This window comes from Leucoraja erinacea, chromosome 5 (assembly GCF_028641065.1).
Source record: "Leucoraja erinacea ecotype New England chromosome 5, Leri_hhj_1, whole genome shotgun sequence".
Taxonomy (NCBI): Eukaryota; Metazoa; Chordata; class Chondrichthyes; order Rajiformes; family Rajidae; genus Leucoraja; species Leucoraja erinaceus.
The window spans coordinates 71,251,935-71,268,017 of NC_073381.1; the positions used below are offsets into that span (position 1 = coordinate 71,251,935).

General features: G+C 37.2%; 1 protein-coding gene across 14 annotated transcripts in view; it reads left to right on the top strand.

Annotated features, from left to right (window-relative positions):
- snap91a (synaptosome associated protein 91a) overlaps positions 1-16,083 on the top strand; it is a 140,430-nt gene that overhangs the window by 37,898 nt on the left and 86,449 nt on the right. For all 14 annotated transcript variants that reach the window (XM_055635888.1, XM_055635886.1, XM_055635887.1 and 11 more), the window contains exons 3-8: positions 310-385; positions 6,324-6,426; positions 8,458-8,551; positions 11,223-11,334; positions 12,030-12,136; positions 14,906-14,947. In XM_055635888.1, coding sequence (XP_055491863.1) covers positions 310-385; positions 6,324-6,426; positions 8,458-8,551; positions 11,223-11,334; positions 12,030-12,136; positions 14,906-14,947 — 534 coding nt within the window. The remainder of the gene's footprint in view (positions 1-309; positions 386-6,323; positions 6,427-8,457; positions 8,552-11,222; positions 11,335-12,029; positions 12,137-14,905; positions 14,948-16,083) is intronic.

Genomic DNA, 16,083 nt, shown 5'->3' on the forward strand with positions numbered 1-16,083 from the left:
CAAAAATTTGTACGAAAGATGTTGGCCAAGGCTAATGATTAAAAAAACCTTCAGATCAAGGTGAAGTATATCAACTGTAGGAAGGCACATTCAATGAAAAATCTGAAGGTACAAAAAGTTGGGAAAGATCAAAATACTAAGCACAATGGATTCAATGTGTGCAGTCGCTTGGAAATGTTTGATATAGTAAATCACTGACAAAGTGAATTTAATAAATTAATTTGAAGAAATTAAAAATGTAAGTTGCACCAAACATCTGATATCGGACATCTACAGCAAATATAATATATACACTTTTATGTTTTGCAGAGATTTATTCAGTATCTGGCCTCTAGAAATACTTTGTTCAACCTCAGCAATTTTTTGGACAAAAGTGGAACACATGGTAAGATATCATATTTGACCAGGGGTTGTTGCCTTGACTTCAATATTTAGAATTCATTTTAATTATCCAGAAGCAAATTATTTTTCTCTCAATGTTGATATTTTGGATGTATAATTATTTTTATGGGCACAAATTTGAATTTTTGTTCAGTTGAATTTAGTGATATGATATTTGGGAAAAAAAGGATTCTTGAAGACTTTTTTTTCATTTCTATCGATGGATACAGTGAACAGAATGTTGTACTCTTATACTAAATTAATTATAAGCAATATCAGGTGTTTGGCTCATCAGTTTATTTCCTCTCACGTGGTCTTTATAGCACAGATTAAGCACTCAAAACATTGGAAAGGTACTACTAATGCTTTCTGTAAAAGGCATCAAGGAATCCCTATGTACTAGCGGCTAGAGGATCTGGGGTGATGGAGGAACTGAAGGAAATCCACATTAGGCAGGAAATGGTGTTGGGCAGACTGATGGGATTGAAGGCTGTTAAATCCCCATGGCCTGATAGTCTGCATCTCGGGGTCCGTAAGGAAGTGGCTCTAGTAATCGTGGACGCATTAGTGATCATTTTACAATGTTGTATAGATTCAGGATCAGTTCCTGGGGATTGGAAAGTAGAAAATGTTATCCCACTTTTTAGGAAAGGTGGGAGAGAGAAAACGGAGAATTATAGACCAGTTAGCTTGACATCGGTGGTGGGGAAGATGCTGGAGTCAATCATAAACGATGAAATAGCAGCACATTTGGATAGCAGTAACAGGATCGGTCCGAGTCAGCATGGATTTATGAAGGGGAAATCATGCTTGACTAATCTTCTGGAATTTTATGAGGATGTAACTGGGAAAATGGACAAGGGAGAGCCAGTGGATGTAGTGTACCTGAACTTTCAGAAAGCATTTGATAATGTCCCACATAGAAGATTAGTGGGCAAAATTAGGGCACATGGTATTGGGAGTAGAATGCTGACGTGGATAGAAAATTGGTTGGCAGACAGGAAACAAAGAGTAGGGATTAACGGGTCCCTTTCAGAATGGCAGGCAGTGTCGAGTGGGGTACCTCAAGGCTCGGTGCTGGGACCGCAGCTATTTACAATATATATTAATGATTTAGATGAAGGGATGACAAGTAACATTAGCAAATTTGCAGATGACACAAAGCTGGGTGGCAGTGTGAACTGTGAAGAGGATGCTATGAGAATGCAGGGTGACTTGTACAGGTTGGGTGAGTGGGCAGATGCGTGGTAGATGCAGTTTAATGTGGATAAGTGTGAGGTTATGTGTGCTACTTTGGTAGCAAAAACAGGAAGGCAGATTATTTAAATGGTGTCAATTTGGGAAAAGGGGAAGTACAACAGGATCTGGGGGTCCTTGTTCATCAGTCAATGAAAGTAAGCTTGGCAATCGTTTCGCCGAACACCTCCGCTCGGTCCGTATTAACCAACCTGACCTCCCAGTGACTCAGCACTTCAACTCCCCTTCCCATTCCGTATCCTACCACTCTGTCCTGGGTCTCCTCCATGACCAGAGTGAGCACCACCGTAAATTGGAGGAACAGCACCTCATATTCCGCTTGGGCAGTCTGCACCCTGGTGGTATAAACATTGAATTCTCCCAATTCCGTTAGCCCTTGCTGTGTCCTCCCCTTCCCAGCTCTCCCTCAGCCCTCGGGCTCCTCCTCCTTTTTCCTTTTTTTCTACCCGCCCACCCCCCCCCACCCTCCATCAGTCTGAGGAAGGGTTCTCGGCCCGAAACGTTGTCTATTTCCTTCGCTCCATGGATGCTGCTGCGCCTGCTGAGTTTCTCCAGCACTTTTGTCTATCAATGAAAGTAAGCATGCAGGTACAGCAGGCAGTGAAGAAAGTGAATGGCATGTTGGTCTTCATAACAAGAGGAGTTGAGTATAGGAGCAAAAAGGTCCTTCTGCAGTTGTACAGGGCCCTAGTGAGACAACGCCTGGAGTATTGTGTGCAGTTTTGTCCTCCAATTTTTTTAATTTTTTTAATTTAATTTATTAGAAGCAGTGTACAAAAATATAACCAGCGGCATATGACATAATAGAGTTATTGTACAGCTTCAATTTTAATTTTTAGCGATAGTTAAGAGAAACGAAGAGAGAAAAAGCAAGAGAGAAAATGTGGATGTGCAAGGATAGAATCCCTAGACTACCAAATTGGAGTAGCCAAGTAAGTAAAAGAAATAAGGAAGACGTAGAGAAATAAAAAGACAAAAACAGAAAGAAAAACAAAAGATGATGATATACCTGCCTCGCGTCCCTCCCCGCCGATCACCCAACCCGTAATTAGATTTAACTCCTAAATTGTGTTGCACCATACTATCCTTGTAATAAATCAATGAATGGTGTCCATGTCTTCGAAAAATGCTCTGGTTTTTCTGCTAAGACAAGTCTAATATTTTCAAGATGTAGCGTCTCAGACATGTTTGTAATCCACATTTTAAGAATAGGGACAGATGTATGTTTCCAAAATTTGAGTATTAGTTTTATCGCCGTTTCAGACCATAATTGAGGAAACGTCTTTTAAATATTGATAGCTTGGAGCAGGCTTCTTACGTTCCTAGAATAATCAATTCCGTATCGAGGCCCAATTTTGTTTTTAATGTTTTTGAGAGAATTTCAAAAATTTCTCTCCAAAAGTTATGTAATTTTATGCAAGAGGCGAAGGAATGTGTTATAGTTGCTTCTTGAAGGAGACATTTGTCACAAATAGGAGATACGTTTGGAAAGATTTTATTCAGTTTAGACTTTGAATAGTAGAGTCTATGCAGTATTTTTAATTAAATTAACGTATGTCTAACGTTAATCGAACAATAGTGTATATATAAAAGGTTTTCTTCCCATATGTCTTAGAATTTTTAGGCCTAGTTCCTCTTCCCAGTCTCTTCCAATTGCTTCTGATGATGGGATTTCTATATTTAGAAAGGTATTATACAAATATGATGTTAAGTTGTTTGACTCTGAATTTCTATTCATACATTCGTCTATTATATCTGGTAGCAAAGTTTGATAGTCTTGGGTATATGTTTTCAGATAGTCTCGAATTTGAAGATATCTAAAATATTGATTACCTTTCAGGTGGTATTTCGACTGTAATTCCTGAAATGAGAGAAGAGTTCACATCTCGTAAAGATCTCCTTGGTCTCCAAATTTGAGGAAGGACTTTATTGCTATTGAGGGAGTGTAGCGTAGGTTCACAAAGTTAATTCCCGGAATGGCGGGACTGTCATATGCTGAGAGAATGGAGCAGCTGGGCTTGTATACTCTAGAATTTAGAAGGATGAAAGTGGATCTTATTGAAACATATAAGATTATTAAAGGTTTGGACAAGCTAGAGGCAGGAAACATGTTACCGATGTTAGGGGAGTCCAGAACCCGGGGTTACAGTTTAAGAATAAGGGGTAAGCCATTTGGAACGGAGATGTGGAAACACTTTTTCACACAGAGTTGTGAGTCTGTGGAATTCTCTGCCTCAGAGGGCAAAGGAGGCTGGTTCTTTGTATACTTTCAAAAGAGAGCTAGATAAGGCTCTTAAAAATAGCAGAGTCGGGGGGATATGGGGAGAAGGCAGGAATGGGGTACTGATCGTGGATGATCAGCCATGATCACATTGAATGGCGGTGCTCGCTCTAAGGGCCAAATGGCCTACTCCTGCACCTATTGTCTATTGTCTATGATATATCTTATTTGGGTATGAGATGTGGGTTCACTAATGTTCTTGCCACGTATTCAGTACAAAATGGTTCATAAATGTGTATTTATGCTGCAGATGCACTTGTCGCACTTCAAAACAGGAACTATTTAGCTTAGTTGCCACTTGACTTTCCACCCACTCCATTGCTTCTCAAACAGACAATTGTTTAGCCATCTGTTTGTTTTAATGACCTATGGGTTTTCACTTGTCCCCGTTATCTCAAGCATGTGTAATTAAAGGCTAAAAACTCTAACCTGGAAATCTGAAATGAAAACAAAATACTGGAACTAGCAGGTCAGTTAACATCTGTGGAGAAAGTGAAAGATAGCTTTTTGCAAGAAATTTATGAAATGATTTTTGGAAGAGTAAAACAATACTCTCCAAAAAGTGCTTTTAATTGTGTCCTGCATCTCTGGCCAGTCTATAAGGTGGACAATTTAGAGTTATCAAAAAAATCTCGACACATCCTGGTATCAAATATTCTGATCTTTTACTTCCTCAGGAAATTGACTCGTCAGTACTGAATTGACGAGCTAGACATTTGTGTATATCAGGTATTTTATGATGCTTGTTGACTTGAGGCCCAGAATATCAGTGACAGATGTCGAGTTTGGTTGATACTGAATATTTCAACAAATCTGCTGTCGCTGTTTTCGTCAGCATGGTGGTGATATTTACTATTTTGCTGATGTGGAATACATAGATTACTTAACTGCAACTTTGTATAGTCACAGTAACTATTTAATATTTGGTTCCTGTCTGTATCCACAACTTGCCTACCACAAAAATGGTCATTTTGCAAGTTACTTAATGGTCAAAATCAATGTCAAATTGAAATAACATGCGTGTCTCATGGATTTAGAGCCAAAGCTAGGTCTTGGTGGCTGTAGGTTTCTGGAATTTGTGTAGATAAATATTCAAACACCTCAATTAAATGGTTGGCTCGAACTGGTAAACTGTGCGGATGAAAGAACACTGAATGTTAAAGCAGCAAATGACTAATAAACAAAAGAAAATTCAAAGTGATGCAAAAAAAATGTTGCCTATGAGTTATTTTGAGACTATTATAGCTAACTTTTAAGTGAGACCTTCAGATCTGTTCTTGTAGGTCAGTGTTGTCTGCCTCTTTACAAGATCTTTGTTCTTGTATATATTTTATCAGTTCAAACATCATATCTTTAGTACTTTAATGCAGGTCTATTCATCCTGTTTCGATCCAGACTTGAAACTTGAGCATACCACTTGAGTTTACTTACTTGGTATGTTTTATCTAATTAAGCACCATAAAATACTCTTTCCTAAATATGATGTAATTAAAAAAGAGCTGCAGACATAGTTCTGACATGGTGTACGCAATATCAAATTTATACAGTTGATCTATACATAGCACCACCTTAAGTTTTAAGAGTAAAGTTGAAATGTACTTGCTCTACGTAGTTAATGTTTAATGCTTTGGTTGTGCGTGTTGGGGGAGAATAAATAAAAAGCAATATTTTGCCTTGAACATGCAAGTTATCGGGATGTGCTTGTAGAGCTATATTTACTTCTTGCCTAATTTGAGCAATTTGGATTGCAAGGTGAGGGAGAGCCGTTGTAATGTTTGGGCTCTTAAAATTAACATGTTGGAAGAAAGATGCATGGATGCTATCCCCATATCACCAGAATTGCCTCAAATTCTCTTTGGATTCATTAAACATTTTGTACCAGACCATATTTGAGTTTGAAATTAAATATATTTGATGTTCCTTTTTGTATGAGTTGATGAATGTTAAACTTGAATATGTCCACTGGGATTAATTGGAAATATTTCAAGGAGATAGCAGTGGTAATTGGTACATGCTAGAGATGGAAATGTCAGAAGGTGCTGACATTTGTCAAAAACCATGGCACTGTTACTTGGGGGATGGAAAATGTGATCTACTGATCATTGTCTGCAAGATTTCTAATGTACACGTGGTTATTTGAAGCACTAACAGGCAAGCATGTTTTTGCATGGCCTCTTGGCTTTGAAGCTAAGAATGAAGCTCATGAAACTGCAGAATAAATGCGCCAATATGGAAATATGGATTAAAACAGAACTACTACCAGTTATTTAAACAACGTATTCTGCAGGATAAGTTTTCAGATTTGGATATATTTATCTGTAAATTCAACGTGGATGTAATTAACGAAGCAGAAAGTACTGGAATTTTGTATATATTGTTCAAAAATATTCTTTAATTCTTGCAGGTTATGATATGTCTACATTTATTAGGCGATACAGCAGATATTTAAATGAAAAGGCATATTCCTATAGACAGATGGCATTTGACTTTGCAAGAGTGAAGAAAGGGTAAGTTTGAATTTTTTAATGTCAATTACACCATATGTATCCAACAAACGTCTTCTCAATTTTTCAGTTATTTTCTTAGATTTTTGTGAAAAATTTGCAGCAATTCAGTACTTGATTGAAACATTATACTGTGTACTCACAGATTTAATAATTTGAGTAATTTTTGGTTTAATTTAAAGCCATATCCTAAAATATTTTTGAAATGATTGATAAGAGCAAAATAGAGTGAGCCTGATATATACTTGAATGGTTAGTTATGAATTAGCTTCTGTTTAGAGGAGGTTTTTATCATTGGCTATTGAACTAGTTATAGTAGAGAAATCTCTGGGCCTGAGAGCTGTACATCCGAACATAAACGGGTAGTATTTTCCATCAAAGTCCGCAGGAGTTGATGAGAAACACCATTGAATTTTGATGGTCTGTCAAAACTGGGCCAGATGCAGACAGTCCTCAGACCATTGCTCCTCTGTGCCATCCAAGGTACTGGAGAACTATAGGTACTGGATGACAAAACTATAGGCACTGGATGACAAAATGCTCAAAATGCTGGACAAGTTGGGCCGCATCGATGGGGAGAAAAACAGTTTTGCTTTCAGTTCAAAGACCCTTGGTCAAAACTGGAAAAGTGAGAAGGCGAGCTGTTTTTAAATTGTTGAGACTGAGCGAATGTCTGTGACAGGATGCAGATTAATGTCGTCAAGGTAAAAGTTACTTTAAAAATGTGGTTGGAGATGAATATGAGAAATGAAACAAATTTAATTGAATGTAGCCACATCCATAAATATGGGATATGATGGAAGAAAAAAGATTACTTGTTGACTAAAAATTTACCTAGATAACAGATAAAGCACTGTTCTTAGAATGTGTTTACTCGTGTTGTAACCTTACTGTTTTTAAACTTTTTATTTCTGTATAGCACATGTTTAAATAAGATTGATACAAGACAAAATGTAATAGGTGACAGAATTTTGGGGCTCCACAACTCAAATTATAGAGCACTGTGACTGATGTATTTGAAATTATTGAAGGAGGAAATGGTAAATGGAAGCAAATTATTTCCTTAACAACAGACATAGCAGGGTTAGACCATTTTGCAGGCGAGGTTAGTTAGCCTGGCATCATGTTTGGCAAAGACATAGTGAACGAAGTGCCTGTTCGTGTACTGTACTATTCTATGCTATACTCAATTTGAGCCCTCAAATCTCCATATTTAAAACCTTGTGCTAAATGTTATCCCCTTATCATGTATTTATACATTGTAAATGGATTGATTGTAATCATGTATTGTCTTTTTGCTGACTGGTTAGCATGCCATAAAAAGCTTTTCTCTGTACATCGGTACATGTGACAATAAACTCAACTGAAAAAAACAATGAATTGTTCCTGAACAACTCCATTAATGAAAGGATGAATTGATTTTTTTTTTATTTCCTTTACTTAAGTTAGGTTTATGGATTCACATAATTCAATAGCAAAGTCATAAATCATTTTGATAATTGCTTGTGGTAGCTCTGTCTTCTTTTCTTTTAAGATGTTAGATTTTTCACCCAAAGGATATCTAAAAGGGTCATCAATATCCAAAAAACCTGTCATAAATATTCCTCCAAATGTTGTTTGTGTTGCTTTAATTTTAAACTCTCTTAACAACATGTGACCAGGTGAAAAATAATCAAAATTATATCGTGGGTGCCATTTGCCCCAGTAGTGTTTCCTTGGGTTTATCTTTCATCTCTAATTTGAACAGCCCCAAGAAAAATTTGGTAAAACATCTTATCATACATATCTTACCTTGTACTTTATGTACAGATGATACAAGGTCAAATTGGACAACTGCAGCAGTCAGAAGTAGTGTCCAAAACTGTGATTTCTGTTTCAGGGCCGATGGTGTCATGAGAACTATGCCATCAGATAAATTGTTGAAAAGCATGCAGATATTTCAAGGACATCTGGATGCTTTGTTGGAATTTGATGTAAGTAGCTAAATGCAAGGAAAATAAATGTATTTAGCTCTCGTGTTGTTTCTTTAAACAGGGCTGATGGTGCAATGCGAACTATGGCTCCAGAAAAATTGTTGAAAGGCATGCCAATACTGCAAGGGCAGTTGGATGCATTGCTGGAGTTCGATGTGAGTAGTTCGACAGCATGACGGCATATTTTGTGAGTCATTGCTGGAACTGACCAATTAATTGCTGTGATGAATGAGCATCGACTTATATCTGTCTGCACATTTAAAAATTATTATGCATGTGATTGTATACATTAAACATTTTGCTGATGCATGGGCATTTTGTGTTTGTAGAAATCCATGGTCTTTCCATTCTGTATACTTGCATGTTTGTTCACAATACCTATCATTTCTGTCTTCCCATACATTTACATTTTGCATCTTTGTGGTACAACGCTATATCATCATGCAAGCCACATTGCTCTCCTTGAAAGAATGGAGTTTAATATTGTCCCCAATATACGGCAATTTCATTGTTGACTTTAATGTTTCAATTTTTAAAGTAAAACTTTATTTTGAAAGCACTTGATATGGGAGCAGTGGATGTGCAAACCTTGTATGAACACATTTGCACTCTCCCAGCTGGCTGGTTTATTTGCAATACACGTGCTACACAGTTTCAAAGTGTGCTGTCCACCTTGCTTCAGGAAATGACCCATCTTTTATCAGGTTAGAAATTGAAGCTGTTTAATGATTATAATGTTTGGGTCCATTTGCCATTTCTCAGTGAATGAAGAGTGAAAAGCTTGCATGCAGAATGAGCTTGACAATTGTACTGATAAGTGGTAAGTGCCATTCATTTTGCGCATGGAAGCAATGATGATCTCAAGAAAACCCGACCATCTTCATTGCATTTTAGCACAGCTTCGGACAAGGTTGCAGATGGCAAAATATTTAAGACAAAACTCATACCTATTTTGTAATATGGCCCATGGGATCCAAAAGTGGCAAATTTGTTTCACGGCACAAAGTAATGATGTTTTTGAGATTTAGATGATTGTTGCCAGTTGAGTTTCCAAAGGGCTTCATGTTCGGTCCCATGCAGATGCAGTGCATAGATTTTCGCCAGTTTATGAAAGCCTAGCCTATGTTCTGTACGTACAATCAAATTAGTATTTGGGAACTGGCCTAGATAGATGTTCCAGTTGGTGCAGGTCTGCAGACATCAATTGCTGTATGGTGAAAAAAGACAAAGTGCTGGAGTAACTCAGCAGGTCAGGCAGTATCTCTGGAGAACATGGATAGGTGAAGTTTCACTCTGGCAATGAAGTTGGCTCAGTTATGCAACCCAATGCTATGAACATTGAATTCTCCAATTTTGGGTACTTTCTGTCCAAGGCTGCCTCCATTGCCAGTGAGGTCACATGCAAACTAATGGATCAACACCTTATATTCTGCTTGGGTAGCTTGCAACCCAACAGTATGAGCTTTGAATTATCCAATTTTAGATAACAACAACCCACCCTCCTCCCCCTCTGGTCTTTGTCCAACCATCTGCCTATCAACCCCCTATCCCCCAGTCAACGGTGTCCACCCATTACCTGCCAGGCTTTGCCCTGCCCCTCCTCTCTTCCAGCTTTCTTTCCTCCCCTTTTCCAATCAGTCTAAAGAAATGTCCCACTCGGAACGTTACTTATCCATGTTCTCCAGAGATCCTGTCTCGCATGCTCAGCACGTTATCTTTATTTGTAAACCAGCATCTGCAGTTCCTTGTTTCCTCATTTTAATTGCCATATGGGAACTTGATTTGTGGCTGCATTTCCAACTTGCAAATTGTTTGGGTTATGAACAGTTCACCTGGGAACAACCTCTATATTAATGGATTAGACAGTTAAAAATGTGAACATTGGTAGTGTAATTTATAGAGATGAGGAAGGTTTAGACTGCACGATAGTGTGATTACATGAGCAGTAAGTGGCAAATGGAATTCAATCTGGAGGAATAAGATATTGCATTTGTGTTGGGGAAATGAGGCAAAGAAATACCTGAACAAATAGGAGAATATAAAGTGATATAGAGGATGTTCACAGATTCTTAAAGTAAGACAGGGAGTAAGATGATTCAAGGCATACAGGATGATTGGCAATATTAGCCAAGACATAGAAGATGAAAACAGGCAGGTTATGCCAGTGGAACATTATTTAGACCACAACTTGACTACCAATTAAATTTATGGTCATCATTTTATAGAAGGATGCAAATTTCTTCTGCACCTTCTCCAGTTGAATTACAAGGGTATTGTCAGGACTTGGAAAATCTTGGAAATTGATCCTGTTTGTTCAGATGTGAAAGGAAAGATTCACATCATAAAGAGACAAATGCACAAATTGAAATCTATTTTATTTAAAATTTCCACCAGCAAAACATGAAAAGATGTTTGAAATTTGAAATAAATTAAAATATTAGAAACACACAGTAACTGTGGAGAAAGAAGTTCTTATGTTTCAACGATTTATAGCGTGAAGTCTGTTCCTCTCCAAGTGCTACCTGAACTGTTGAACAATTCCAGCACTATATATTTCCACCTCCTGGATTTCTTATCTGTGGACATAGTTTTGAATAGTCGGTGATTAATAAATGTTGCCTTTATGTAACATAGATACTTTGATAATGCATGTGAAATACACTATATTCTCTAATTGGTAACTTTGGGTTTTGTCATGACCTTTCTGTAATCTGCATGGAGACAGTGCATACATCATATTCTGTGTTTGAATTTGCTAGGAACTGACCAAACACACATTAAAAACTCTTCAACCACACTGTTAAATGTTTTAATATTATATTACAGGTGAGCCCTGGTGAATTGTCAAATGGAGTAATAAATGCTGGTTTCTTACTACTTTTCAAAGATCTAATCAAATTATTTGCATGTTACAATGATGGAATCATTAATTTGTTAGGTGAGTAGACGTTATCATAAACCATCTTACTGCAGTGTTAATTATCCTTGTGATGACCTACAGCATAGTTGCTTCAGTTTGATCACTCTTCCTTGTGTATTCTCATGAATTTTCAAAAAGTAATCTACTGTATCACCTGGGAACAAGATATTCTGTTTGAAGTTTTGAACAAGCAGATATGCAAAAAGTCTTTTTTTATTCTAGAGTTTAATTTTGTGTCCAAAGCCTTAATGTTCCCGAGAATTAAGATTCTGTAAAATAGGTCCATTCTTACGTTTAATCTTGCAATGATCAGTATTTCTTTGTCAACAGATACTGTAATTAATATGCTGAAGTAATTGTTTCTAAGGTGAAGGATTTCAAGTTCAAATATAATTCCAGATATACAATCATGAATTTTCTAAGTATTCTTCTAAATTATGAAGGCAGGAGAAATTGCAGGATCTCAATGTTCTTGCCCCACACTTTGGCTGATTTTGGCCAAAAAGATTCCATAGTCTTTTCCCAAAATGACACGAATAGTTGGAACCTAAGAACCAAATTCACATAAAATTACAATTTAGCATTCAAGATGACACCAAATTCTTGCTGTCTATTTGTGCAGCATTGTGTGACTGAATCTTTGGATGCTATTTATGAGATGATGTCATACTTTATAGTATTTAATATTTTTGTGATTTGTTCTTGATTTTTAGAAAAATACTTTGAAATGAAGAAAGGACACTGTAAAGAAGCACTAGACATTTACAAAAAATTCCTCACTAGAATGACAAGAGTTTCAGAATTTCTTAAAGTTGCTGAAGTAAGTAATTAACATTAATGACAGTCATAGACTTTTGGAGCATCTTTAACTTTCTATAAAGTTTTCTGACTACTGATTTTCTTTTTAAATTGGTCGGCATACGAGAAACAACATAACTTTTACCTGTCCTAATATCTGTGAGGTTTTTCTATTCTGACCTTAATTTCTTTCTATGTTACAGCACAAGCATGAACTATGTTCATAATCCCATGGCGTCAAATCATAATCATAAAAGTACTTTATTAGCCATGTCTGTTTTGCAACAAATGCTGGGTGTTGTGCTATGTGCACTTAAAGTGCTAGCTTCAGTTCTCAATTCCAATTCTGTGCTTGTACCATGTCTTGTTTAGACCATTGCAGAGCAAGTTTAATACTTTGAATCAACACCTTGTGGTTACAATTTTATGACTGGATATATTGTGCACGACTTCTGTTGTAGTTTGATATTGGGAAGAGAAACGGGTGAACAGATACTTGAAAGTTTAGATCCAAAAACCTACGACTTGTAGTTCAAAAGAGTAGGTGGTGAAGTTACTCTGATCATGATATTTGTGGGATTTTCGACAGCTATGGCACAAATAATCATGGAAGCATCCTATAAAGTCGAGGGTGGAGATGAACTTGCAGAGCTTGTGGTGGTTGGCAGCAGGGCATGTAATTGAGCCCATGTACTCTAAAGTATTGTCCTTTATTCTATTCCACTGCAAACTATTGTGTTCAGCTATGCTTCCAACTCCAGTCTCCCAGTGACAAAGGTTTAGGTATATTATTGTTTTGTGGACTAACATACAGTGAAAAGCTTTGATTTACGTACTCTCCAAACAGATCAGATATATCATGCATAAATACAATAAAGTCAAACTCGAGTAGAATACATAGAGCAAAGGGAAAAATACAGTTCAGAATATAGTTCTCACCATTGTAGCACATCAGTTCCAAAGGTGGTGTGCGTGCAATCGTAATTAATTCAATTGATATTGAGTCTTAAAAGTTAACAATGTGCCTAAATTGAAGATGAGATGCCATTCCTCAAACTTTGAACCATTAGAACAAGCAGATTCTAGTGCAATTGGACAGTCGCAACTGATCCTTGTGGACCAAGAGGTGTTAAAATGATCAACCAATCTATGCTTGGTTTCTCCATTGCAGAGGATGTATATTGTGGGAACTGTTATGATGGCACTGCTTATATTTAGAACATAGGAAAACCTGTCTATATTTCTTGGAATTTGAATCCTTTCAAATTCTGTAATCTGAATTACTTTCCCCCTTTGTTCATTTACCATGTGCTTCTAACCCCTCACTGTGCTTCACTAATTGTAAAGGTGACCCGTGCAAGACCCACAGCTACTCTAATTCCGAAGGAAACAATGAACAACTGTGATTATTTTATTTTCAATACATCACAAAGGATGAAGAGGATTCTTTGGGATTGTATTTCCTTCCATTTGGAAAATAATGGATAATTAGGGATAGTCAGCATGGCTTTGTATATGGCAGGTCATGTCTTACTAACTTGATTGAGTTTTTTTGGAGGTGACGAAGGTGATCGATAAGGGTAGGACGGCGGATTTTGTCTGTGGATTTTAGTAATGCATTTGATTAAAAATACTGATCAAAAAGACGAAAATGCATGGGATTCAGTATGGATTCATAACTGGCAAAGACGAGAGAGGGTTGTAGTGGAAGGATAATATTCAGATTGGAGGTCTGTGACCAGTGAAGTTCCACTGGGATCCGTGCTGGGTCTTCGGTTTGTGCGATTTATATAATTGACCTGGACTTAAATGTTGATGGGTTGGTTACTAAGTTTGCAGATGACACCAAGATTGCAGGAGTCGCAGTCTGTGAGTAGAGCTGTTAAAGTGTACAGCTGCATATAGATTGGCTGCCGAAAGGGACGGAGAAATTACAAATGAAGTTCAATCTCAGCAAGTGTGAGGTGTTGACCTTTGGGAGGTCATATGTAGAGGAAAATATACAATTAATGGCGAGACCTTTAACAACATTGATGTACAAAGGGATCTTGACGTCGAAATCAAAAACTCCCTGAAAGTAGCAATACAAGTAAATGGTGGTAAAGAAGGCATATGATATGCTTGTCTTCATTGGTCAGGGTATTGAGTACGACACAAGAAGTCATGTTGCAGCTTTATAGGACTTTGGTTAGGCTGCATTTGGAATTTTGAGTGCAATTTTGGTTGGCCCAATACAGAAGGATGTGGAGGCTTTGGAAAGGGTACAGAAGAGGCTTATCTAAATAATGCCTGGATTAGGGTGTATTGGCTGCAGGGAGAGGTTGGACAAACTCTTGAATGTTGGAGGTTGAGGGGAGATCTGATTGATGGAAATACAATTATGAGAGATGTAGATAGGGTAGACAGTAAAAATCTTTATCCCAGGAATGAAATATCAAATACCAGAAAGAATAGCTTTATGTGAGAGAGTCAAAGATTAAAGGGGATGTTCTGGGCAAGTAATTTTTAAAAGAGTGCGGTAGTTGCTTGGAACTGCCATGCTGGGGTGATGGTAGAGGCAAATAAGACAGTTGCATTTCATTTTTTCATTTATGCAGGGAATGGTGGGATATGGATTGTGTGCAGGCAGATAAGAGTTTGCCTTGTGCCTGTTCGACACAGATGTTGTGGGCTGTAGGACCTGTTCCTGTGCTCTACTGCTATATGTTCTGAATAAAAATTGTGCTTAGAAATTTTGCAGTGTTATTCATTGAAGTCATGACACACTAATCTATTTTTGTTTCCTTTACAGCAAGTAGGTATTGATAAAGGTGACATTCCTGATCTTTCTCAGGTAGGTTATTTTCCTTTTCATTCTAGATAGAACAATTTTCATAAATCCTAACATAAATATATACTAATCTAGCAAGATTGGCTTCATACCTTAATTGAACATCTGTTCATTGTCTGGCTCTGCTGGGAACTCATGATGTCTTAAAATGGCATAATGTATGTGTCAATTTTACCTGGAGATGTGAATTTCAATCCCACCATGGTATCAGGAAAATTTAAGCAAATAATTTTGGAATGAATGACTACTACTATCGCTAATGGTGACCTTAGAACTCATCTGGCTCATTACTGTCCTTCATGGAGGAAGTTCTGCTTTCCGTACCAGGTGTGATTAGTGTATGCCTCCAGATACACCCATTTGGCTGATTAGTTCTCCTGTGAAGTAGCTAGGCAAACTATTGGAGGTAGGAATGAATCATACATGCCACATCCTGTGAACAAATGTTTATTATGGGGGTGGGGGAAGTTTTTTTTTTAACCATTTACCAGTGTTTCTTGTGATGTGGGATGACGTGCAGACTTCCGATCACCCAAAGAGGCTTTGTACTTTAACCTTGAAGAATAGAACTGGAATTTACAAGCGGTTATAGTAGACACTCTCCTTCTCTTGCATCTGATTTTAAGATACTAATGTTTTCCAAGATGGAGAACACAAAAATGCTTTGTGGTTTCAAGGGTTTTATTGGCATCAAAGGAACAACATAAATCCCAATACAAATATTTTTTTCAGGATTTGCTGTTAATTGCACATTAAGAAAAAGGTCCTTAAAATGTGACTTCTGTTGTATATAACATTTCCGTTTCTTGTAGAATCAACACAGTATTTTGCAGCAATAATACAACTGTGGAAAAATAGGACAACCAGCGCATTAAATATGTCTACTTCTTCATGCGCATAAGCTGCAATGTAGACAATATGTTTTAGTCAGGAAATTACAGAAATGTGGCAGGCTTGGAGATACCCTCATTCAGAAATGTTTTCCCTGCAGCGTGACAGTTCTTTAATGAATTGTGCATCAACTATAAATCAGTTTGTATTATAAAATCCCAAAGCAAGTGTCTGAAAACTTCAAGAAATGAAATTGAATGTCTTTACAATTTCAGAAATTGTATTCCATGTTTCAGTTCTTCATGCAT